Source organism: Varanus komodoensis, unplaced genomic scaffold, assembly GCF_004798865.1.
Source record: "Varanus komodoensis strain SLA01 unplaced genomic scaffold, ASM479886v1 scaffold6_4, whole genome shotgun sequence".
Classification (NCBI taxonomy): Eukaryota; Metazoa; Chordata; class Lepidosauria; order Squamata; family Varanidae; genus Varanus; species Varanus komodoensis.
In genome coordinates, this window is record NW_025336347.1 from 19,320,394 (window position 1) to 19,345,242 (window position 24,849).

Below are 24,849 nucleotides of genomic sequence, written 5' to 3' on the forward strand. Positions count from 1 at the left end.
CCCCCCCCCCCCCCCCCCGCCAGTGGGCTGTTGTGAGGTTAGATTATTTTGGACAAAATGTCAAGAAATCAGGGATGCAGAACCACGTTCAGTCTGAGGGCAATTTTTGAAAAAGTTTCAGGAGCCACATTCCTGTGCTGAACATGATCCAAAAATAATAATAAAAAAGATACCAGTTCCCAACAACCAAGCCTTAGGAGAGGCAGCTCAATATTTTAGAATGTGGGGAGGGGGTGGCACAAAAGCTGGGAAAGCACCAAATGTTTGGTGCAGGAAGAGGGACCAGGCAAAGAGTTGTAGTCAGAAGGCCTGACTGGGCTGATGGGCCTGAGCTTCCCCGCTCCAGAACAGAACACCTGCTTACTAGACTAAAACTAGGTTCATCACTGTCAGTTACTTTCTTTCTTCTCCCACCTTGGCAGGTATGATGACAGACTCAGAGCAAGCCTCTCAAAACCAAGAGTTCGGCCGACAACCACGCATAGCCCCAGCCCACCCAGCTGGTTGCCGGCCCCATGGAGAGCCCTTGCACCAATGCTAGAATAGAGGACTGTGCCGCTGCCCCCGGTGACTGTCACGGCAAGGATGCGACCACCATCCTTATGACCGTTCAAAAGCTGTCCTGTGGTCTGGTGTGGGAGTCCCCCTGGAGTAGACAAGTGCGACCAGACGGTGTGGCGGGCCTGGCAGTATTGGCACTGGGCATACGCAAAGTCAGTCAAACTCAACTCAATGTTCTTTTCTTCGGGCCTACTCAAATTTGGGCAAACACTGGACGTAGCCCACAGTCCTGTTAACACGGGCTTTATCCACATCGTGGCCCTGCCAGCAAAAATCAGCAGCTCTCAAAATGAAGAAAGGAAGTGAAGGCCACTTCCTTGGCTCAGAGTGCACTATGGCAGTCCTTGGAAGGAAGGCACAAGACTGGACTCGTCAGAAGGGAAAGTAGGATAAATGGACGGTGCTTGGATTAGACGTCGCTGTCCTCTCGGGGACTTGGGGAGAACATCAGTTCCGCCCTCGGCCAAGCCCTGTGTCCACCCTAGGCAGGAGTTACAGAGAAGTGCCATGCGTGACCAGGGCCCACGCGGCAGCCCAGCCTTGCACGATCAAGGGCCTCACGCAGGGGCCACTTCCAGGCTGGCTGCTGTAAATGTGGAGACTGACTGGAAGGCTGGGAATGCCGAGCACAGCCCCTCCCCACAGACTTCTCAACACACTTACAGGGAACTGTTAGGGAGCTCATCCGGGAAGCTGCCAGGAGAGAGGGAGGAGTCTGCCTGCTCCTGTATACTGCCACTCCCTGTCACCATCTGCCAGCTGCCAAAGTCGGTAGAGATGGAGGATCCAGGCAGAGAGTGCTCAGCCAATCTGGGGCAGAGAGAGAGAGATGAGATGATGCAAGTCAGTGGCTTAACCAGCAACCGGCCTTTGGCCAAAGTCCTCACTGGCCCCTCAGAGTGACGCTGAAAGGTGTGTCTCGAGAGCAGGCGTCAAGGACACCAAGTTGTGGGAGATCAGGGAGGCCAGGCTGCATCTCTAGCACAGAGAAGAAAGAAAGAGATGTCTGTCTCATTAAGAGGACAAATAATTGAGCTGCAAGGCAGGCAGGACTGAGCTGAACCAGCAGTTAGTCATGCAGGAGCTGCAAAAGCCAAGAGCAATCCTGCCCAGAGCACCAGAGAAGCTGGTGCAGCTCCCTGACAAGAGCATCCATGCTGTCTCGTGCAGGCCAGCACACTGATCCAGTATGAATTTGAGGTGGGGGGAGGATGCAAAGAAAGAAGAACTGGGCTTGGTCTGTGCCTCCCAGGGGAAGGTGGAGCTTCAAATCTCTCCCTCTCTGCACCTCTCAGCCAGGTGAGTGCTCATATTCTGAAGCAATAACCCCAGTTCTCTCTTCCATAGCAGGTGGGAGGGACTGCCTCCTGGAGGTGGACTGGACCAGAGAGGGTCATGTGCTGGCAGAAAGTTAAGCAGCAACAGGCATTTACGGCAGAAAAAAACGACCCAGGAAGCAGAAGAACAGAGAGAGGATCCCAGAGAACAACCTCCGGGACAACCTCAGAGAGCAAAGCCTGACTAGCCCCATTCCCACCTTCCTCCAAAGACAAGCCTTTCGGCCGCTTGCCACGCTCACGTCCTTCATCTTGTCCTAGAATGTGCAGCTCGCAGCTCAAGGCCAACAAGCAGCCACTGAGCGGCCAGGAACGGTGCAAGCTGGGTGATCCGGGAGCAGTAAAGCCAATGGGAGCAAAGCAGCATCAGTTCCGCAGCAGCAAGCTCATAAGGAGACCGTTTTTTAAAATAAAGATCCTTCGGGCTATTGCTTTCAACTGGAGCCCAGCAGCTGCTGGCATTTTGCAGCATTACCATTAGCACTCCTTACCTGAAAGGTCATTTGGATGTACAGGGAATAATCCAGATTTTTCTTTTTAAGGCCATGATACCAAGGATGAAACTGTTTGGCTTCTACTTCGGGCATATACCACTTCTCCTCCCCCAGCTAGAATAGGCCGTTGCCACCTCTGAGCAAAGTTCCTTACCAGCGCTGGCCCATCAGCTGGGTCACTGCCCCTCAATGAACTGGGATGCAGGCTTTACATCAAACATGCATTTACTTTCTGTCTTCATAGCCGCAAACTATTCAAGATAGCTTACAGTCCCACAGAAGAAGGTATGTTTTTTCATGATGAACCTGAATGCATGGCAGAGGGGAAGTAGGCAACATAAGAATGTAAACCATCCAGAAAGTCCTGTGGGACTATTAGTGCGGTATATAAGCTGGAGAAGGAGAAAAGGAAGGAAAGAAGGAAAGAACAAATGACCGAATGAATGAATGAACAAACAGTCTGGGCCAGTCAGAAAGATCATGAAATCCAACTCCCTGCTTCCCATAACAGCCCCTCAGGTGTCTCCAGGAACACTTCAAAAGTTGGTGTTCCAGGTCCTATTGCCTATACGAAATAGGAGGTTCCACATAATTGCCATGACTAGGAGCCACTGAATGTGGCTGTCAAGAAGCTCCTAAGAACCAACACTCTGATGTCCTAAAAGCCAGGCAGAGGAACCCACTGATGTCCCTTCCTTCCACCTTTCTGCTTACTACTTTGAGAGTGATGTGGATTTGCACCACCACAACAGACCAAGAAAGACGAGGCCTTTGTCTTCACAGCAATCCCCTCTGGAGAGGGAGCCATACATGTGCTCACCGCATCTTTAAATAATGGCATAATGGAGCAAAGGCGTGAGGGAGAGAGAGAAACAAGCACCCATCTGTGCCTGCCTCTGCTTTGAAGGTGTTTACAGCAAGAGCTCTGAAGCCCAGAGATCTCTCCAAGAGAAGCAGGCCAGCAAGCTTAGCTTATAAGGCTATCAAAGCAAGGCTGAGGAGCAGCAATGCGGAGAACTAGAAGCACGAGGAAAGTGCAGGGGGAAGGAAGAACAGATGTGTCTGGTGGGGTCAGGCATTAGTGACTTCGGAAGCCACTGGCACGCGGACTCCCTCTCCTGCAGTCATGGCAACCATTCTCCCACCGTTTGCAATGGAGGACAACATGGCTGGTTCGAAGAAAACCCCCATGCTAACAGAAAGAAAGGCTTGGCAAATGCCTGACCAAGGCGAAAGAGAGAATAGGACTGGAAGGACATCACTGCCGTTGCTGTGGAGATCAAGGAAGTGGGGTGGGGGTGGGGAGGAGAAACCGATCTCCCTGGTAGAGTTCAGATGGGAAAGAGGCCTCCTGCAACACTAAATGGTGCAAAAGAGCATTCTGACAGATAGGAATAGTTTTGGTCCCAGGTCAAATGGATGATAGATGTAGTTCCTGAAATTCTCATGAACCAGATCAGCCCACCTTTTAAAAATGGCCAGGAAATGCTCAAGGTTGTGGTGGTGGAACAAGCCAGCCAATGTGTTCAATGTGGGGAAGGGTGTGATTCCGAATAGCTGAAAGATCCCAGGCCTGAAGTTTAAATCCATCCCAAGGCAGTTCCTTCTGATAGTTCACATTTTCCAGAGATTTGGAGTTTTGGACTTTTTGTACATTCTGACCAAGTTCACATACTTCAGCCTGCCAACAACGCATCCATCCAAGATGTGAAATCCATGGGATACCAAATGCCAGGAATGGAAAGCAAGGAGTGCCAGTGGAGAAACCGGTGGCTTCTTGGTCAGCAGAGCACAAGTGAGAGAAAGCCAAGGAGAGAGATCTGGCATATCCATAGGAACACGAAATTGGAGGCATGAGCTTAGAGACTCGGCCAAAGCGATTAGGCCCAGGATTTATTTCCATCCATCTGTGCAGCCCAAACTCTAGAATCTAGTGGAACTTTTTGTGTTCTGGTGTAATCTACTTCCGTTTTAAAAAACACAGCAAATTTCTATCCCTCATTGCTTCAAAGGAAAGTTGAGAGAGAAAAAGGTGATGTTGCAAAAAGATGATTCAGGCATGCTGTTCACACAGAACTAATGTTCCCAATATTTCTACCCAGGTGATGTAGCTCATCTTTCCGGAAGTGCATGTCTTTTCTTGCTTGTTACTTTACCACCACAGTTCTTCTTAAAATTCTCCCAAACTCCACAAAAGCCTAAGTCCTGCTAGTTTCAGTTATGATCATTAAAAACGTCTTGCATGGTTTCTGTGAGCTGAGCTGGCAGTCCTCTCAAGCTCTGAACCTGGATTATGCCTTAAATGCACAGGACTGGAAATTTGGTTGCAATGATCTACTAGATAGAGACGCAGGAACTTGGGGGTCTAACAACAGGGAACAAAGGACGAGACAAACATTAAGCCTTTGGAGGGACACTGATGGGAGCTACTCTACCCCAGATGCCTTGGCTCTTGGTGGCAGGTTACATATCGTATATACTGGTATATAAGGGAACTCGCATATAAGATGAGGTCAATATTTTGGGCTGTTTTTCTGGTTTGTCATATGTGGGGCATATAAGAGGACCCCCGATATTTGCTTTTCAGTTTCAAGGGGATATTATACACCAGTATATATGGGTATTTGTCAGCTGGAAGCTTCTAGACTCTTATGACACCACATCACTATATTCTAGCTAACAGCCACATTCCTGTTCTTATTTGGAGGCCGACGGTGGCCCACAATGGGGCTGGCTGGCTGGGGTCAGCTGGGGGGAACAGCCGGCTCCTCCATAGCAGACAGAGCTGGGCCAGAGGGAGAAGGCTCCAAGCAGCACATAACATAGGACAAGCTCCTTCAGTATCAGCAAGAAGTTTTTAAAAATAATTATTAATAAAAACAAGCTTGCAAATACTTTTTTAAAAAATGATGAATATATAATGATGAAAATTTTTCACCTGGCATATAAGAACCCCCCAACTTTTGCCTCACTATTTCCAGTTTCAAGAGTTGTCTTATACGCCAGTATATATGAAAGTTTGCATGCAGAACACCTTGGGCTCAAGGATCACGCAGCACGAAGAAGAGATATCTCTACCCAAGGTCCTAGATGGTCAGTGACCAGCCTTCCCCAACCCAGGGCCCTCTGAATCTACTGGACTACGTCTCCCAAAATCCACAGCCAGGATGGTCACCCTGCCTAGGAATGGTGGGAGTTGTCACCCAATAAATGTGGAGGATCCCAGATTAGGGAAAGCTGTGGCAGACAGTACTAATAGCCCGAATATATAAAAGAGAGTGTGAAACACTCAAAAGAAAGAGTTGCCCCTGTTGCTGGCTCTAATTTTTCTGCAATACTTCCCCTTTCTTCAATCTTCTCTCTGTGTAGCTGCCTCGGATTTTGGACTCATTCTTCCTTCCAGACGAGACACAAGAATACAATACAGAGGGCTGCCATGTAGCTAAGGACCCTCTGACAGTGAAAGGATAAACGAGGAGGAAGATAGCAGCACCAAACAATAGCCCTCCCTTCAAGCAATGCATTCCACTTCTTCTCCCCCTTCAGCTGACCAGTGCCTTGGAAACTCAGTGCAGCTACTCAACCACAGTGAAAGGGAGTGGGAGAACTCCTTAGCGAGTCAGCTACTGCGGTGGCTCACCAACCAGTTGAACAATGGGAACCTTGCAGCAGATAGAAAACCTAGCAGGCACAAATAAAGTCAGATTTCCATTGGTGGTTTAGGCCCACTAGAACACCTGGGAAGTGCTGGGGGTGCTATATTCAGACTTAAGAATTGAGTCAGAGGGATGGCATTCATGTGAGAGCTTTTATTAGAAAGGGGGCACTCTGGCGGCTGTTTCTACCTCACTTTCCATCTTCCTCCATCCAGTGACAAGGAATTTCTTGCATGTGTATTAAGATATATTAAGATGCATCTCTGTATATGTATATTAAGATGTATCTCAGCCTTCATGATCTCCCTGCCTTTCCCTACTTGCAGATGAACAATACTGAGCCAAACAATGGCCAAACAATAGCAAGAACTCCAACCATCAAAACTCCATTTTTTCTGCCCACCAAAGCAATAGAGGAGGGTGGATGGCTTGTAACAAGCACAGATTCCATGCCACATCATAGTTTATCACTTAAAAGTATGGGTGCTCAAGCTACTAATGGGGAGCCCAAGCATTTAAGAAAAAAAACATGGCAGCCTGCAAGAATCAGCAAAACTGCAGGGTAGCTCTCCATATTACAGCTGCTGAGGACTGTCTCAGGTGGGGAATGAAAAAGTGCCCTCCGTATTGCAAGTGGGGTGATCAGTCATCCCTGCCAACATGGCTTTAATCGTTTTCATGTTGTGATTTTAAATTTGCTTTTTGCTGAGCTCATCACCATTCACTCTATGAAAGGTCCACAAAGACGTTTCCTTGTTCATGTGCGTGGGAAGGCAGAGCTGCCCTGATGACCGTTGTGGGACTACCAAGGCAAGAGATGCAAATAAGCTTTCGCCATGGGGTGCCTGTTGCTTAAGTTATGAACACCTGGTTGCAATTATTACTTATCAAAGCTCAGTAACAAATTGTTCTGGGCAGAAAAGGCTGAGGAACTGCTTTTGCCTGTACTGCATACCACAAACACATCTGGATTGTGTCTATTATGGAGGAGCGCAGTGAGGGACAGGTGCTCTTGATGGAGCAGCCTCCAGGTAGGGAAGGGACTTTAGACCTTCTTGTGAAAACATCAGATCACTGTCCGTTTCCTGTAATGTACTTGCTACCACAGGGACCTTTGTCCTGATACTCGCTCTTCCTTCAGGGCACACTCATCCTTGCTGGCTTTGACCTATAAAGCCTTACACAGCTTGGAACCACAACTGACGGGGCACCTTTTCCAGCATGCGCCACACCACACACCGTGATCAACATCGGAGGCCTTCCTCTGCAGGAGGCGTCGAGGACACAAGGGAGAGGACCTTCTGGGTGGCAATCCCCGTTGTGGGGTACTTTCCCACCGTGAGGCTTACCTGGTGCCAGGGCAGCGCCAGGTTAACCTTTCCAGTGCCAGGTTAAGGCTTTCCTCTACCCCAAATTATCTGGCAGCATTTGATGGGGATTTTTACTGTTAGCTTGCATTGTGTCCTGGTAGTTTTACTGTTGTTTTAACTGATTCGCATAGCTTTACATTTTTTAAAAATGGTAACTTTTAGCATTATGTTTTACCATGTTGTGAACTGCCCAGAGAACTTTGGCAATTAGGTGATATAGAAATGCAACACATGAATAAATAAAAAGCAAATAGGAAAAGCGCTAAACTAATATGCAAGAACAGTTTGCAGTAGGGAGATGGGGGCCTGAGATGTGCTTTTTTGTTTTTAATAGCAGGAATTCCAGGCCCAGCCAAGATTTGAGGGTTTCTTAGCCTTAACATCAGGTCAGCCTAGAGCAGGGGTCCTCACACTTGTTGAATAGAGGGCCAGTTGAAAGGTGCAAGGGAGGGGCGCAGGCCGCCAAGGTGGTACGGGCAGGGGGCGGGGGCCGGGCCAGGGCGTGTGTGCAGAAAGGCAGGGGCATGCCTGCGCAGAGATCATTTTCTCCCAACGAGTCCAAAACGATCTCCTTGTGAGCAAGCCAGCACCTCACCGCCCGCACGCACGCACGCACGACGAGCTATGGCGGGGCAGATCAGTGGGCGTGGTGGGGCGGATCCAGTCCGCGGGCCATAGTCTGAGGACCCATGGCCTAAAGGAAGGAAAAGCCTTACAAGAGGAACATGCGAGGTGTTTCTCAGGGATCCGCGGGAGAGGGGCAAGCCTGTGCATGCTGCTCGCTTTGGGGTCCTGCTAACAGCTGCTCCGGACTCTGGCTGTGCACGACCAGAAACTCCCACCCCACTCCCACCCCTGCAGCACTCAGAATAAGAGGAGGCAGACGCCTCTGCAAGCCAGCCCCATCAAACAGGAAGCCGGCTAATGAGGATACTCAGGCATACTGAGACGGTGCTGCCCTCTGCTCTAGCAGGAAGACCATTATGATCTTCTGGGTCTTCAAGCAGCCCAGAGAGTCTTGAAGCTGCAGCTGCAAAGAAAGGGCTTCATTTAATTAGGTCACTCCTTCCTACTGCACTACCTTTGCTGGTAGGAAGAGCTATCTGGGTTTCTGAGAGCTGTGGCATCTCTTTCTTCAGCTCAGCCAGTCACTCAAACCAAGTCAGCTGGGAAGAAGTTGGGGGTGGGGAGAGCACGCATGTATCAAACTGTGGTGGCCCAAAATAGGATCTGAGCTTAGTCTCAAGGTTCAGCTTGAGATGAGGCTCAATGAACTTACACTTGCTATCAGACTCTAGCTTGCTTCGTGCCACGAGGCTGCAGGCCCGTCTGGCCCACCCTGACTAGGGGTGGCTCTCTCAAGTCCTGTGCAGAGGTCTCTCAGGTCACTTTCAACTGGGGATGCCAGAGACAGAACTGGGGACCTTCCAAGTGCAGAGGGGGTGCTCTATCACTAGGCTATGTCATTGTCATTGCATACGAGGGCTGCATTCTGGAGAGCCTGAAGAGACAGAGGCCTTTAAGCCGACACAGAGAGTCATTCACCGCCCCGCTCTACACAGGCACACGCTGCAGCCATGCCAAGTGCACTCTGGATTGGGGCGCCCAGGTGGGACAAAGAGATCGCCATTCGGGCAGAATTATTCATTTGAGAAATCAAGCACTGCACGACATAGAAACATAGGAAGCTGCCTTTGACCACTGCATTATCCTGCTCGCTATCAACAATGTGCTTGGGTAGTTTATCCAGCCCTCCCTGGAGATGCTAAAGAGAAAACCTGGAACCATCTGCATAGCAATTGGGTCCACTATAATGCAGCCTTCAAAAATCAGTGCATTAGATTTTGATTCAGAAGTGAAGGAGGGGCTGGAATTCACAACTGACCTGCCAAGGCCAGTGAATCCAGGGACAAGTCAGGCAGTTGCTGAGATGTATTCAGTCTGGAATTAATTTCATCTCATTAAGCCATATTTCCCTAATGACTAATACTGCAACTTTGCTTGTTTCTTTTGTTAATGATTTCTGCAATACTCTTCTTTTATACTGCAAAACCAGCCTACCTGATCAGATTTAGCCTAACAAAGACACGGTTAGAAAGTCTTTATCCTGATCTGCTTGGAAGGAGGAGGGGAACACCGGCCAGGACAGTTTGCATGCCAAACAGGTGCTCTAGGATTGGGCTGGACTGAGACAGTTGCACAGGCTGCCCATGTAAGCAGGAGGAAGGGAAGGAAATGAAGGGGAAGAAGCCAGCAGTGCCTCCCCCCGCCCCCTGGACATTGACTAGAGCAGAGGGAGCCCGTTATCCCTCTCTCTTAAACTAGAGGTGGATAGAAGGTAGCTCTCCATTTGCATTAGACTTCCATTTCCAAGCATGGTTGACTATTAATTATGCTGGCAGGAACTTCCTGAAGTTCAAAACATCTGGAGATCTACCTTCTACCCTCTCTTGATCTAATGGGTCCACAGAGGATAATTGTGGGATCTTGGGAAACAATACAAGTCATTCACAGCAAACCTCCAGTCCCATCTTCCACTGGTAAGATCCAAGGTATAACCATTCAGTAACTCTTGAGCCACACTTCCCATCAGGAAACTAAGTTACCCCCTGAAGAGACAAAATGGCATTTTTGCCAAGGATGTCTCAGGTCAGGGCTGTACCTACTGTTGCATGCTAAGTGGATACCAAAGCAAAAAGTTTCTAGCTTTTTAGGACCCCAAAGAAAAATACATGAAACAGACAGGAAATATCTGCTGCAATTTTTGAAGTCAGAGGAGTGGCAAAAACAACTTCCCCGTCAGCTTGTGGGCTGCCCAGCCATTAGTCATTCCAACATGGTTTCTAGGCTAAACTATACAAAAATTAAAATAGCAAATACATATAATTTTTAAGCTGCTAAACTTTTGCACAAGCTGTAAAATTCAGATCTTTATGCAGAAAACAGATTTTAGGTGTGGCTCTTTCCCCTCTGTAAGCATGAAGTTCTGCTTCATCTGCTGCTGCCTGTGATTAGTGGTTGCCCATTTTTTGCCTGGTGTTAAGCAGCTCCCCATAATAAGTAGACACAGCACTGAGCAGGGCTCCCAGCACATAAATATTTAACCATAGAGACCAGAAGCCTAATAATTACTCAATTAACAGCAGCTGGAAGGCAGAAGATCCTCATGTGGACCCCGTAAGCACAGCTGGCAAGCGAACACAACTTGCCAGCCAGCGGCACTTCCCAGCCCTGTTGATTTGCTGTCATATTAGAGTATTTACCAGCCTGGCCCAGGGTGATAATTACAGCACTTTCAAAGGGCAAGAGCCAGGCTGTCTGCATCACAAGCCCTGTGCAGGGAAGGCTGCCTCAGTGGCAGGGGCTTCCTCCAGCAGCCAACGCTAGCTGATCTTCTGGATATCGCGGACCCTCTCCTGGTCACAGAGGGCGGGGCCTGGCTTTTCTGAGGCATTCCAGGCCACACTGGACACGCCCCGACTGGCAACACGCAAGCAGGGAAGCCAGGAGCTGGATTCCCAAGCCAGGAGTCCTTCCCAGGACTGCAGCAAGCCCAGTGAGGGTTGGGAAATGCAAGGGTATCAGAGGCCGGAACCAATCTTAACTTCTGGAGGAAGTGGAGGAGCCAGGCAATACACTTGGCCAGGGGACCAGCTCTAAAAGTGAGAGTGGTCTGGGAGAGGAGAGGAGAGGAGAGGAGAGGAGAGGAGAGGAGAGGAGAGGAGAGGAGAGGAGAGAGCAGTGTGCAGGAAAGTGCCATGCATCCACAGCACACATTGTGCTTGTGGTCTAATTACAGATGCAACTTACTTCCTGATTCAGCCTGAGAATACATGACCTAAGAAACATCTAGCACACATGGAAGGCAAAGAAAGAGTGCACTGAGCTGTCCTGAAGCAGTGAAAGGCTTGATGTCCTCTCCCCACACGCCACAGCGCTACCCAAGGGGCTTTCTCCAGAGCGAAGACTATACTTTGTATTTTGACAAAGCTGCTTATGCAGAGAGTCCCACTGCAGACCGAAGCACACTGCTGGGGCTTTATTTAATAGATTTAGGAAAAGCACATTCAGATGTGGCTTAGCTGCTCTGCTAAGCCATATTAATGTCCTATGCGTTTCTTACATGGCATTACGACTGCAGACAGACAGGGACACTTCCTCCATGTTGTCCTTAAGCACAGGACAACAGGGGAAGAAAAGCCAGCCCCAGGAGCACCTCTGCCACTGGCTGGCATGTGACAAGCTCCAGAAGGTGCTTCCCAGAATTCTACAGGTGAGGTTTGCTTGGAGAAGTTCCCAAGGTCATTGGGCCCAAGGCTGTGATGGTCAGGCAGTCTTTCAGTGGAAGGTTTTAAAACCAGCAGGGCAGCAGAGTTACTTCACAGGTAGCATTTTTCCCCACGGCAGAGAACACCTCCCTACAGACAGAAGCCACGTATGGCTGAGGCAGTGCTAGGCACTAAGGAGATCAGGCCCACAAGACAAAAACAGGCACACATTTGCATGTGCTATTGACATAAGTTCTATGGTGGTGTGTTTCTTTATATGACCAGGTCCTCTAAGGACATCCACATTTGAACAAAAAGGATATAGGGACAGGAGAGAGGAAGCCACTGAATTTCAGAAAGAAACCTCAGGTAGAAAGATTTAGGTGATAGGCAGGAGGCAAAACAGCCGTGGGCAAAGAGTCAGCTAATGCAGAGGGCCAGGATGCAGCAGGGATCCTCCGGACCCTTGCACCTTTCTTCCAGAAAGTGCCCGTGGGCAGCAGGTGGTGGGGCAGAATCTCCCGGAGCTGGAGGGCCCCAGATGAAAGACCTGGGGCTCCAGCATGGGGGGCTGCCTCCTAACACCAAGTCTGAAGCACGGTTCCCCCCGCAAGTGTGTCACAGCAATTCCTTGCACCACAGCCACATATTTTAGGTAGCTTCTGTACATGCAAATGCCACATTTCCTTTATAGTGGGGCACCTGCCAATTAAATGGAAATAATGGCTGCATGGGGGACGTGGCACGTCAAATGGGTTGTTTAACAGGCAGTTCCTTGCTTGCAGCAGCATGGGACAGCCGGGAAGGAGGAAGAGGCCTGCTCTGATGTGCTGGGGATGAGCGGCTGCCGTGCCCCTGCAATTAAGAGGCAGGCAACCCTCCCCACCCCCACCCCCCCACACACACCAGGCAATGCTGAAGGATGCCATTTGCTTTCCCTCCTGCACAGCTTCAGGCAATCTGAGTGCAGAGATGTGTGCGCTTGCCAGCTTAACTACCAATATGCCTGTTTGGCTTCACTTAAGCTTCTCTGCTCTAGCCTGCAGAGACAGACAGCCATGGGGTTTCCTTCTGCCTCGTCCGCCTATTTAATGGGAGACCCTTTTCTAGAAGGGAGGTGGTGCGGGGTGGGGAACCAGGCAGCCAGCTTCTCTCTCTCCTCCCAATCCAGCATACATCTCACGGAGCCCTCTCACACCCAGCCCATTTCCGCCCACTCCACCAGCCCATTGTGACTTGCCCTGCCTGCCTCCTGCCTGCCAGTATGGAGCGGAAATGGCAGGTAGCCAATTAAGTTACCTATTGAAGTAGCTGCTGGCCCACCGGAATGCCTGTTTCTCCACTGCAGCAGATGCTAAGTGTTTTGTTGCCATGGCTGCGAGTCCAGAAGATCTGAAAGCCACGTGCAGTCATTTCCTTCCTCCAGGGAAGAGACTCTGCTGGCCTTCAGTAGATGCTTTAGGCCAAGGGTGGAGAACTGCAGGCCTGGGGGATGAACGTGGCCCTTGTGGGGACAGGGGAGGCCCAGAGGGCCCAGCCCCTTCCCTTGGCCTCACCCTCCTGGCTCTGGCCAGCAGCAGGGTTAGGAGGCAGCCCACTAGGCCCGCAGCTCCTAATCTTTTGTCTGGGGCCCTCCAGCTCTGGGAGATTCTGCCCCACCACCTGCTGCCCACAGGCACTTTCTGGAAGAAAGGTGCAAGGGTCTGGAGGATCCCTGCTGCATCCTGGCCCTCTGCATTAGCTGGCTCTTTGCCCATGGCTTGGGTCATGTGGGAGTTTCTGGCACTCCTGCAGTTTCTTCCCCACTCCAAAGGGCTGACATGCCTCTCCTAAGGTGCAGCTGCTGGCTGCAAGAGCCTGAGGGCAGCAAGGACACACTGCTGGGGCAAGGCTAGGAAAGGGCACCACCGAGACCAGCAGCTGTGCAGAAGGCATCACCGCTTTTGAGCTGGCTGGGAGCACTTCAGACCACCCAGCCCGTGCCGAGGCATCCCCCACAGAGCCCCTGCATCACCATGAGGCCTCCGGAGCGAATCCCTGTTTCTGTGCTGGGACGGTCAGAGGAAGCTCTCTTGTACAATGCTTGGTTTCCAACAGCACTTTCCCAAGCAAGTCCGCAGGAAGCAGCCCTGCCTGGGCCAGCCAGAAAAAACTGGCTCAGGGCTGCCCATTCTCGGGCCCAACCCAGCCTAACCGTCTATGGCTGCAAACTCTGCATACTCCCATAGCAGTTCTGCACATGTGTGAGAGCTTGTTAAAAAGGGAGAAAACCAAGTGTATTCAGAATCTTTAAGAAGCAACTTGCAGGCCCTCATAGTTGCAAGAAGTACAGGTTGGTAAGTGTTTTCTCTGCCCTGGCAAGTACCACTTCCTGATGTGCCCCATGACATCTTTCCTTTCCCCTCACTGGGCATCCTCTGTGCTCCCAAGACACCACAATAGTTGTTGAATATGAGAACATGCTTCTCTCTCATACAGCCTTCTTCTCTTCCCCACCTACCTCCTCCAGATATTCCAAAGTCACAAAAGAAGCTCAAGAATGAATTTCCAAACAACCACCACCACAGCTGAGCCGGTTGTCAACTACTAATGATACACAGAAAACAAGAAATGCTACAACCTCCCTTTCAGACAATTTAGAACAGGAATGACCTGCCCTCTGCTGGGGCAGTTTTATCTGGCCCCTGACAAATCCACCAAATTTTTAAAACACAACAGGCAACATTCTCTCCTAACACCTTTAAAAAGGTGCTCCTTTAAGTTGCAAGGAGGATTCATCATACTCTAAGTGCTGCGTCTTTTATGTCCTATTCAATAGGTAAATCCTACACCAAAGTACATGCGTTCCATACCTGGGAGCTCTCAGCTGCTAGATGGTGCTGCACAATACGGAGTTTTATAAATTGAGAGGAGGGCAGCTAAGGCAGAGTTAGGCACAAGACTGACAGAGATCTGTTGGCAGATCTTTGGATCATTTGCAATCATTTGCTAGGATTTCCAATTCCCTTATGTTGAATAGCAGCGGCAACAAAATAACTCCCCCTTTCGTGGTATGTATATTGGCCCACTCCTCAGCCTGAAAACATATTCCCAAGGCCACTGCACCAAAAACAAGAGTAGCCTCTGCAGGTGCAAAATCACCCAAACCAAAAAAGCAGAGGAAACCCACCGTCCAAGTTGCAGCACTACAAGGCAGCAGAGAAAAGTGGTCCTACCTTCTCTTCCCAATTTCAGAGAAGGCGCACCTGGGCTACCATCCAGACAGAACTCCCAGGGTTGATTTGGGAGGAGAGTGCTTAGTTGCACAGATTTTAAAAATTTACTATGCCTAATCTAAACACATTATCTGGACAGCATATAGTTAGATTCGAGCAGTAAAAAATTTAAAAACTGGGGCAGTTTCACAAGTGGGAAGGTACAAACAAACTTGAAAACAGATCAGCCCAACTGTACATGCTCATTAACCAGAGGTTTCACAGTGCTGCCAGAAGAGCTCAGGGAATCTCTGAGGTAACATGCCAGGTTCAAGCCCACAGGGGAGAAATTAACACTGTGGCTTTTGGAGCCCTCTCAACAACAGACCTGTTACTGGGATATCACCTGCCCCCTTCCAGTGTCCTTACATCCAGCTGCAAAAGAGCAGCGGCTTTGCAGCAGCAATTCCTATCTCTTGGAGGAGATTGGAGGATACCTGTGCATTGGTACCTCACATTGGCCTTCCTCAACTTGTGCCTCCAGATGTGTTGATTCACACATCCTACCGTTCCCAGCCAGCAAGGTGGAGCACTAAGCTGGGGAAGGCTGCCTTACACGAAGGAGGTCAGTGGTCCTTGGCTCTCCAGCTTCAAAAAGCTCTGTGCTTGTCAGATCTTCCTGAAGTCACTCAGCTTCAGCATATTTGCTTCTCGACTGTAAACTAACTGTTCCCCAGGCTTGCCCTCCCACTTACTGTCAGCCCCAGTGAGCCCCTCAGTCCTCCCAGCCCAGCCCTCAGAGGCTGCTTGAGACTCCTGCACCACGACTCTCGCTTCTGCTTTCCTTGGAGGGCCTAGCATGTGTGCGTGGGACTTGAACGCAGCTCTTTCTCACTGCTAACAAAGCGGTTTTTAATAGCCTGTTCCCAAGGAGCTTTCAAGGGCTATCTATCCACCTTCTCCAACCTGATGCCCTCCAGGCTTGCTGGACTTCCACTCTCCTGCTGGTGGGCAGCACACTGCCTTAGGTCCATTTCTGGTGTCACAAATGCTACCTAATTTTCCTCTCTTTCCAGACTGCCCCACTACCCCAGCTGAGCTCAGGTATTTGAAAGAATCTTTGTTGGTTTCAACAATGGGGGGAGGATGGGAGAAAGAAGAGAACACACTTACCTGGCCAAACCGGGAAGAGGGTTCCCACCGATTGTGTGTGGAGTTCCTCATGCACTCTGTGGGAAGCTTCCCCTGTGCTGCTCAACTTTGCCCGCATATGGCACGGTACGCTGTCCCCTACCAACAACCCCAAGACCATGGCTCCAACACACACAGAGACCAGGCTTTTCCTCTTATGTACAGTCCTCTCCTAGCTACATCCAGAATAAACTACACAGCCCTCTAAAATTCCCATCTGAGCAAGAAACTGAGCCAAGCATGTAAAGAAGCAAAAAGTGTCAAAGGAATTGTGAATGCTTAAAAAGGCTTGCTTGAAAAACCAGACACATCAGGTAGCCATGATAAGATATGCATTTCCCTGTGTTCACAAAACTACTGCGTTCCCACCTGCACACCCACCTGGTCAAGAGTCTGAAAACAGACCTGGGCATCATCACAAATGTCAGTGTTGCTCCCCTTAAAAATGTGGGTTTTTAAAACTGAGAGGAGAATCTGAAATCCTCCGGGTCCCTGGCTCAACCAAATGCCATTCATTGTGGCTGCAGTTTCCAGACCCCTTCCTTGCTGTTTGGCCAGACAAGCCCAGCCCTATCATCAGGCCACAAGAACAGCTCCCTCAGGAGGAAGAACCTGTGTGAAAGTAACGAGTAGCCAATGGCCACTATGCAGTTTCACTGCAGGGCAGGAGGGAGCATGCTTTTTGCTCCCCCCAGAATGGATTTTGAGGGGCACTGAGGTCCCTTAAAAATACAGATGTTTGTTTATTTATTTTCGATTTATATCCTGCCTTTTTCCTGCAAAGGGCTCAAGGCAGCTTACATGATTCTCCTCCTCCATCTTATCCCCACAACAACAACCCTGTGAGGTAGGCTGGGCTGAGAGTCTGCGACTGGCCCAGAGTCACCCAGTAGGCTCCATGGCCTACTTTGTTTGTTTGCATCTGCATGATTCATTTCTTCCAAATGCATGATGGGAAGAATCAGGACCCTTCTAAGGGGGAAGGGCAGGATTCCCTTCGGCAACAAAAGCACACAGAGCCCTGCCTGAATACTACCCTCACTGCAGCAGCGACTGCTCCTACCGCTCAACTTACCTGCCTTGCACAAAAGTTTCCATATAGCCTGAAATGCCTGGCCCTGCCTCATCTTGGAAGCTAAGCCAGGTCAAGCCTGGCTGAAATCTCAATGGGTGACTGAAATGTTGTGAGCTGCCCAGAGAGCTCTGACTACCGGCGGTACAGAAATGTAACATAACAATCATAACATCAGCTGTGCCGCTTCACAGGCCCCCTGGGATTCTCCCCCTGCCCCATACCAGTTCCTACGGAGGGCTTCGAGGCCTTGCTGCTGCTTACCTTGCCTTGGGCACTTCCAGTGGACTGCTGCCCAGCCGCGAGAAGTTCTCCGAGTGGTTAGAAGAGGAAGAGCTGGAGGACCTGGCTTCAAGCACACTCTGGAAAGGCAGCCGGTCTTCGGACTGCAGTGGCCGACTCCACGGGGCTGCATGAGGGGACGACGCACAGTTTTTCTTCCTGCGGGGAGGAAGCACACACACAGATGTGGGAGGAGTGCTTGAGCTTTGCCGTACCAAGCAAGGTTGCTGGTTGGGGAGCCTCCCTGCACCAAAAGGCCTCCCAGGTGCCTGAGACACAGCTTTCCAAGGCAATCCCTGGATCTTCAAAAAGACTCAGGCACCAAACTGGAATTCCGTCTCCCCTCCATGAGAACATGAGCTGATAGCTGAGCCTCCAAACCAGGCTAAAGGCAGCTGGGAGGTTGCACACAACCGAACTAATATTACTAAATTGTTTTTAGAAGCATACAGCAGAAAACAGGAACAGAGAGGCAGCTATTTAAACAATTATACGTACTGCAGCGATGGGACAATGAGGAGCAACATGTTAAAAATGCAGACAACAATCCAGTGCAGAAGCTTGCAGCTATTTGTCTCCCAGATGTCAGCATAAACATGGTTTTAGCATTGCAGTGCGAGGCTGCTAAAAGAGGTAGATCGGTATTAGATGCCCTGATTTGCAGGCAGGAATACTGAGCCCGGCCAGAGTGAGTGTGTGGAGGGGGAAAGGTCTGAACTGGGAGGAAAGCGCCTGCTCTTTGCCATGGCTCCCTAAGAGCCAAGAAGAATACTAATACCTGCATACTCCTTCAGGCTCCCAGGACAACAAAGCTCTCACTGCTACTATCAGGATTCACTGCTTTGATCTTCTCACATGTGCCATTAAGAAGTAAAGCTTGAAAGTATGTCTTGAGAAGGGCAAGATAAACCAGAGTAAAGGGTAAGATAAAGTGGGCTGAACATCAACTTCATCCATTTTATTTCCATGCCCTTTACAGCTACAGGAACTCCCTAATTTATTGTCTCTGTGACTTAAGCCCAGCCATTTCTGCACCCCACACATACAAATTCTCCTCCCTCCCTTCCCCCGCCCCCTTTGCTTATTCAAACCCTTCCAGAAGGGGAAAATTACCTAAGTACTGGGGACAAGCTACACTCTGAAAGCACATAAAAGCACAGAAATACAGGAGAAATTGCCTAATTGAGTCTGATCACAGAAGCCCACTTTTCCAGTAGAGAAGGGTAGAGGCTGACAAGCAGCACTCCGACCATGCAGGCCACAGAAAGCAACTTCACTTTGCCCAGTCTATTCCCCGCACCAGAGTCTTTTATCACCTTGCAGCTTTAGAGGCTACCTTTCCACTGCCAAGGTCAGGTGCGAAGTATCAGGAATGTCTTCCCAAAAGGACCTCTTCGAGCAGATTTCCTTTTACACAGCAGGGGGAGGAGGATGATAGACTGGGATCCGGTGTGAGAGCTGCGTGGTTCTGCAGCACCCAGCAAGTGCTCAAACGCCAACTTTTTAATAACAGCAACATCTAAAAACCTTTCTCTCTGCTAAATTAGGGTGCTGTAAAAAAAAAAGAAAAAAAAGAGGGTGCACTAGGGAAAATCAGGAGGGTGTTGCTGCAGTTGCTGCTGCTGAAGGGCTGCTCAGCTGAATGCAGGCAGATAGATAGCACGAATTCCGCAGCTGAGCAGCTGCGCAATAGTTCCTTGCTCATTCATTCTGAGGACAGGCCTGCCTGCTTCAGCCACTAATGAGCATGTGGCTTTAGTTCGTGGATCTCAGGCTTCCAGTTAAATGTTTTTACAAAAGGCATAGCAGATCCTGTAAGCCTGATGTCTGCCCAGCAATGCCCGACATGCAATGCCAATAAGCTGCTGTAATAGAGTGAGGGACACCTTGTGTAGCGGCAGGCAACTCCTATCAGCCAGCAAGACCAATGATCAGGAGTTATGGGAGCTGTAGTCTGGGACACTTGGAGGGGAGTTGCTTGCGCTTGCTTTATGTGAGCCAGAGGTGCACCGCAAGCATTCCATAGCTACATCTTTCCCTAGCTGCTGCGACCAGAGCAACCTGCAGGCTGCCACTGAGCAAAGCCTGCCTGGACCGGACAGAAGCACTGGTCCACTGCCGATGTGCACACATGCCAAAGAAGGGCTGTGACTGCTCTGGAATAGGGCACAATTCTGCCTGAGCCGGCTGCTGGGAGTCGGGAGATCTGAACCTGCCGCAGCCTCTCTTCGCAGCCACTCACTCACTACCCCTGCACTTCACCCCCCGCTTCCATCTTTCAGCCACCCCCGCCTCCCCAGCTGCCTATGGAGTGATTATCAGAGGTCTGGCTTATTACCCCTGGCTGTGCACGATAATAAGGGCTCCCCTCCAACCACAGGATTTCCTTGGAAGACCCTTGGCGACTTGCTCTCGAAAGCGCAAGACAGCAGGGCTGAGCTTTCAAGGGCCTTTATGCTCTCTCCAACTTGTGATTGCTGCATTGTGCACAGGCACAAGGCTGAGACTTAATGAAGTGCCTAATAACACAGCCACAGGCACTCAGGCAGGCAGGCAGAGAGGAGAGGCAATTAAAAAAAGAGAGAGGCTTTTAAAAACAGGACAGGGCTTCCTGCAGCTTCTGCAACTGTCCCAGCTTGAGCAGGAGAGGCAGGGGGAGGCGGGAAACAAGCTGGAACATAAACAGAACTGGCAGCTAAAGGTGTTCTCTGTGCATGGCAGAGAGCTCACTTTCTCCCTGGCCATATCAATAACCTTGTGCCAAACTGCCCAACTAAACATTTCCTTATGCCAACTTTAAGACAATTTTGCCAGCACTTTTTTCTGGCCACACTTGAAAACATGCATCAATGCCAGCCAGAAAGAGGCCTTTGGAAAATGTAAAGCTGCAGTTGTGATGTGAATTTACCACAAAGCCTGGCAGGTTAGGATCCCACTCTAAGACCCTCTGTTTTCCTTGTCTGAGCAAGCCACTAGCTCTCCTGTTTCCGAGAGGAAAGCTGGACACACAAACCTTAACAGCTGGCCTAGAAATGGTGTCTAATAGTTGTGAAAATATGGGGCTTTCACCAGGCTTCTTCACACAGTTTGAGTCCCAAAGCCTTCCTGGCAATCCCTCATCACCATTCCATGGTAATCTTGCTTCCTTACGATGCTTGAAATTTGAGCTCACAACTCCAGTTACTCACAGACAGCACACAAGGCCTTCGCTGCATCTGCATCATCTAAGCATTGGCTACAGACTAGGAAACACAAGAATAAGTGTGCAGGCACCGCGAAGGAAGCACACCTACAGAGTATCTAAGTCTCTCTCAAATAAAAGAAAACAGAAATATCTTGCAGCAGAATAAAAGATGCTGTGTTTTGAAAAAATAACATTCAAAGAACCCTATTTGTCTCTGTTTATGTGATTCTCCAGATTCAAAAACAGACAAGAAAAACATAACCAGAAGCAACCACACTAGTTTATCCTTTTCACAGAACCTGGGCCTCCTAGCTATAAAATTTATATTATTTACCTCAAAACATGAGATGCTCCTACAGAAAACTAAAGTGACCCAGAAAAACATACAGCTGAGGATTTGCCAACATGACTGCCTGTATGGAATTTTACTGTCATTGCCTGACTGTTCGTTACTGTGAGTGCAGAGTTTGACGAGAGCTGCTCTGCAGATTTTGCAGGGGTCGCATTTCCAGACTGTCCACACCTTGAACGGATTGCAAACACGCACGTTCCATACTTCCAAGAAGCCAGGCGTGACAATGGCAAGCTGAGAGTTCGCTGTTACCCAGAGGATTTCCAGTTGCCTCTCAGCACAGCCCCGATTTAGCTCAGAATAATTGCACTGTAAAATATCATTAGCAGACATGCTTGGGGAGAAGAGAGGAAAAATTAAACTGAGCAGGGCAAGCCCGCAGCAAGGCTCTGAAATCCCCAGCCCTGGGCTCCCTTTCCCATCACGTGGGCGTACTGCAGGAGTTCGCAGTCTTGCTGCTCCAGCACAGCCTGCTAGGCCTGCACAGCCAGGCTGCAGGGGGAGGGGGGCCCTGAGCAGAGCTGCCTCAAACACCCGTCACTGCCAAGACCTCTGTCAGCCACCCTACCGCTGAGCTGCAACTGATCGGTAGACAAGGTTTTGTGCAGGCTTAAAGAGTTGCTCTGCCATCACAAACAGAGCAAGCTGCTTTACATCACATTGAAGCACTAGTCTGTCAAGCTCAGCATTCTCTGTGGTGTTCCAGCATTCTCTTCCCAATGTGGTGGTACCTGCCAGGTTTTGGACCACAACTCCCAGGAATGGCTGGAATTGATGGGAACTGTCGCCCAAAACATCTGGAGGTTGCCAGGCTAGGGAAGGCTGGTCCGCACTGGTGAGCACCAGATCTCCAGGCATTCAGGCAAGGATCTTTCTCAGCTCTACCCACTGTTGCCACTGCCTGAGGGGCTGGATGCCCTGCAGCCAGGATACTGGGGGAAGAGGCCAGACCCCATGCCATGACGTCTGCGCGGCTGCCCCCGCTCTTCATTTTGGCTGGGAATGTCCAGGTTCCCCGGCAAAGGAGCCCTCCTAGTCATCACTGGAGGGTGTCTTTAGTTTAGTACAGGGACCAGGTTGGTGGGGGGGGGGGGGGCTGCACTCACCTCTGGGGCATCCTACCACGATATATATGTGCTTGTGCTTTCGTTTGTATATTGGGGGGGGGGGGGGGGGGGTTCTTGACTTGCCAGCTACCCTGTACCAAATGCCCAAGAGGATGCTACGATCACGTGCACAAGTACATCTAATGTTGCCATTTGGATGCAGGACCAGGCAATCAGCAGCTTGACCTAACCAGTGTCATGCTAGGAGTGAAGCTCCTCGAGGCCCTGTGCTAGTCAGGCCAGCTGCTTCCAGCGAGACAGTGGGGGACCTGAAGGCAACCCGTGGCTCTTTCAGGCACCGTCTAGCGCATCGGACACCCTCCAGATATACCAAATTGCAGCTGCCACAACCAATTCCCAGCCACTGCCCATGCTGGCTGGCAACTGCTCAAACTGCAGTCCAGCACAGCTGCACAGTGCCAGGTTTCCAAGGGAGGTCTAGAAGGTTCCAACAGACGTCTTCATGCTTTTTGATTAATGTGCCAAGCCGCATCGCTTACCCCACATGATGGAAAGTTTATCTATGCAGACACACAGAGTATCTTACCAGGACGCCTGCGTTTGAGGACCTGCTGGCATCAGCTCCACAGCTTCATAGGTGAAGCTCCCTCCAGCCCCAGGTGAGCTTTCCATTACAAGAGAGAAGTCACTGCTCAGACTGGTGGTGCTGCCCCGGTCCCCCTGCTCTGGAACACAAAAAGAGACCTGTGTAGGACCAGCCACCACCTTCCTTTTCCTCGCTAAATGCTGGCAATCCAAATGTCAGCACAAATGCATGCAGCAAAATGCAGCACATGAACTATAGACCAAGGACACAGTCTGTGGCAATTCCCACAACTGCAGCAGTCAGGAAAAAATATATGTCACCATTGTGGAAACTGTTGCTGCCAGCGCCATGGATGGGGCTCCAACCTGCCAAATGCAGCTCAGGAACCCCCGTTGCTTTGGCAGTGTAATAAAGCCTTACAGCTTCGCTGATAGACTGACATGGCAAAGTTGTCAGATCATGTTGGGACCTGGGCTGTAGTGATATTTGCAGGGAGCTACTTCAACGAAAGCTCTGAAACTCGGAAGAATGGAAATCTTCTCTCACTCAGTCCCATCACTTTCTTCCTTTGTGGCCACAACTTGCCTGTAACACGTTATAGGAAAGCAATGTAGGTGCAGGTGTTGGGTTTCATTTTGCACAGAGTACATGCAAATCCAGTTGTAGCCCTTCAGACAGAGAGAGGCGATTGCTCTACCTGTTCCAAGCAGGTATCAAAGGAGGTTGCATGTGTTGTGCGACTGCACACTAAGCAAGCACAAACATGAAACCTGGCCACCATCATGGCTTTGCTTTTAAACTATCTCTTCCTTGACAAGAAGGTTGGCCTGATAAGATCTCAGGAGCCAAACATATGAGGTAGGAGAGGCAATATCACTATGCAGAATTCCATATGGTCATAAATGGGACTTCAGTGACTTGCACTGGTATTGCAAAGAAAGGGCAAAAGCCATCAGCAGAAATAGTCACCATATTACACTTATTTGCTTTTTCTGCAGCATTTGCACATGTCAAAGAACTTGGTTTTCCTTGCTACAGAATGTACATTACTCCAATCCTCTCTTTTGTTGTGGTCAAGAAAGGCACATTCCAATCAAAGAGTGCTGTGCTACTGTTTAATATATATATCTAATATATATTAGATTGGAGGATAGCTTAGATGACAGCTAACTGACTCACTACAATGGCAAACACAAAATTTGCCGAACTTTCACCTGGAGAGGCACCTGCTTCTTTAAAAGCATAGAAGAACTAGGAGAATCCACTGCATTACTTTTCTTTACCTATCCTTTCACCCAGGGTGGGACAAAACTATTGCTACAGCAAGAGTCGTGGTTGCTATGTCCTCCAGAGACTCTGGAGAAAGAACACACAGCATCTCCTGCTGTCAACACAAAACTTTTGGCGCTCAGGCAGTGAAGCCACAACAGAGAAAGCACTGGACTTAGACGAGCATTCAAATCTAAGAGCACATGCCATGCTAAAAATATTCAATATATTTTGAAGTACAGCATAGTCAAGGCTGTATCTTGCCTATTCAATAAAACACTGACTTCTGTGACCAGAAAAGCTGCAACACATGAATTATACTTGTTAAGAAGTATTTGCTCTTATTTTGCCTAATGTATTTCATTGCAGAGAGTAACAGGAATGGACAAGGAGCATACAGAAGACCAAATTTCTTCCAAGCCAAGATTGGCAAAGTTCCACTGGAAGTCTCGTGCAGCCACTTCTCAAACTCCTAAAATTTCAGCTGTCCTTATATGCACACACCCTGAACCATGCCGAAACGGGCAGACCTGCAGGTGGCATGCACTTTTTACACAAAAGCAAGCAAGCTGTTATGCTGTGTGGCAGGCAGCACAGCCATCGCCCTACTTATAGCTGACTGCAGGTTTTAGGTGTCCAGAAACAACGATTCTTCTTCCAATGCGTCTGGAGAAGAGGAATCTAGACTCAACTGAAGTTTAGGCTGTAAGAAAACTCTCTTCAGGTACCACAAAACCCTTGGCTGCTTTTATTACAAGCTGCCCCTCTGGAAACAGTCCTTCAGAGGGCTCCATGGATAACCCTGCAGATCCGTGTATGATTCCCTCTATTTCAGATGTCATAAGGCAAGTGCCAATGTTTACATAATCAAAACAGCTCCATCCAGCAGGCACAGGGAAGCTCTAAAAAGCAAACTTTAGGGAAAAACTAAGCAAGGGTGTGTCAGAGACTGAATGTGCTTTGCAG

General features: G+C 49.6%; 1 protein-coding gene across 2 annotated transcripts in view; it reads right to left on the bottom strand.

Moving 5' to 3' along the window:
- Window positions 1–24,849, bottom strand: part of MTMR14 (myotubularin related protein 14) — a 74,734-nt gene that overhangs the window by 8,782 nt on the left and 41,103 nt on the right. The window contains exons 16-18 of one of the 2 annotated variants that reach the window (XM_044451791.1): window positions 22,615–22,753; window positions 17,408–17,584; window positions 1,225–1,371 (exon numbers count right to left, since the gene is read on the bottom strand). In XM_044451791.1, the coding sequence (XP_044307726.1) occupies window positions 1,225–1,371; window positions 17,408–17,584; window positions 22,615–22,753 (463 nt within the window). The remainder of the gene's footprint in view (window positions 1–1,224; window positions 1,372–17,407; window positions 17,585–22,614; window positions 22,754–24,849) is intronic. The other variant, XM_044451792.1, reaches the window with a different exon arrangement.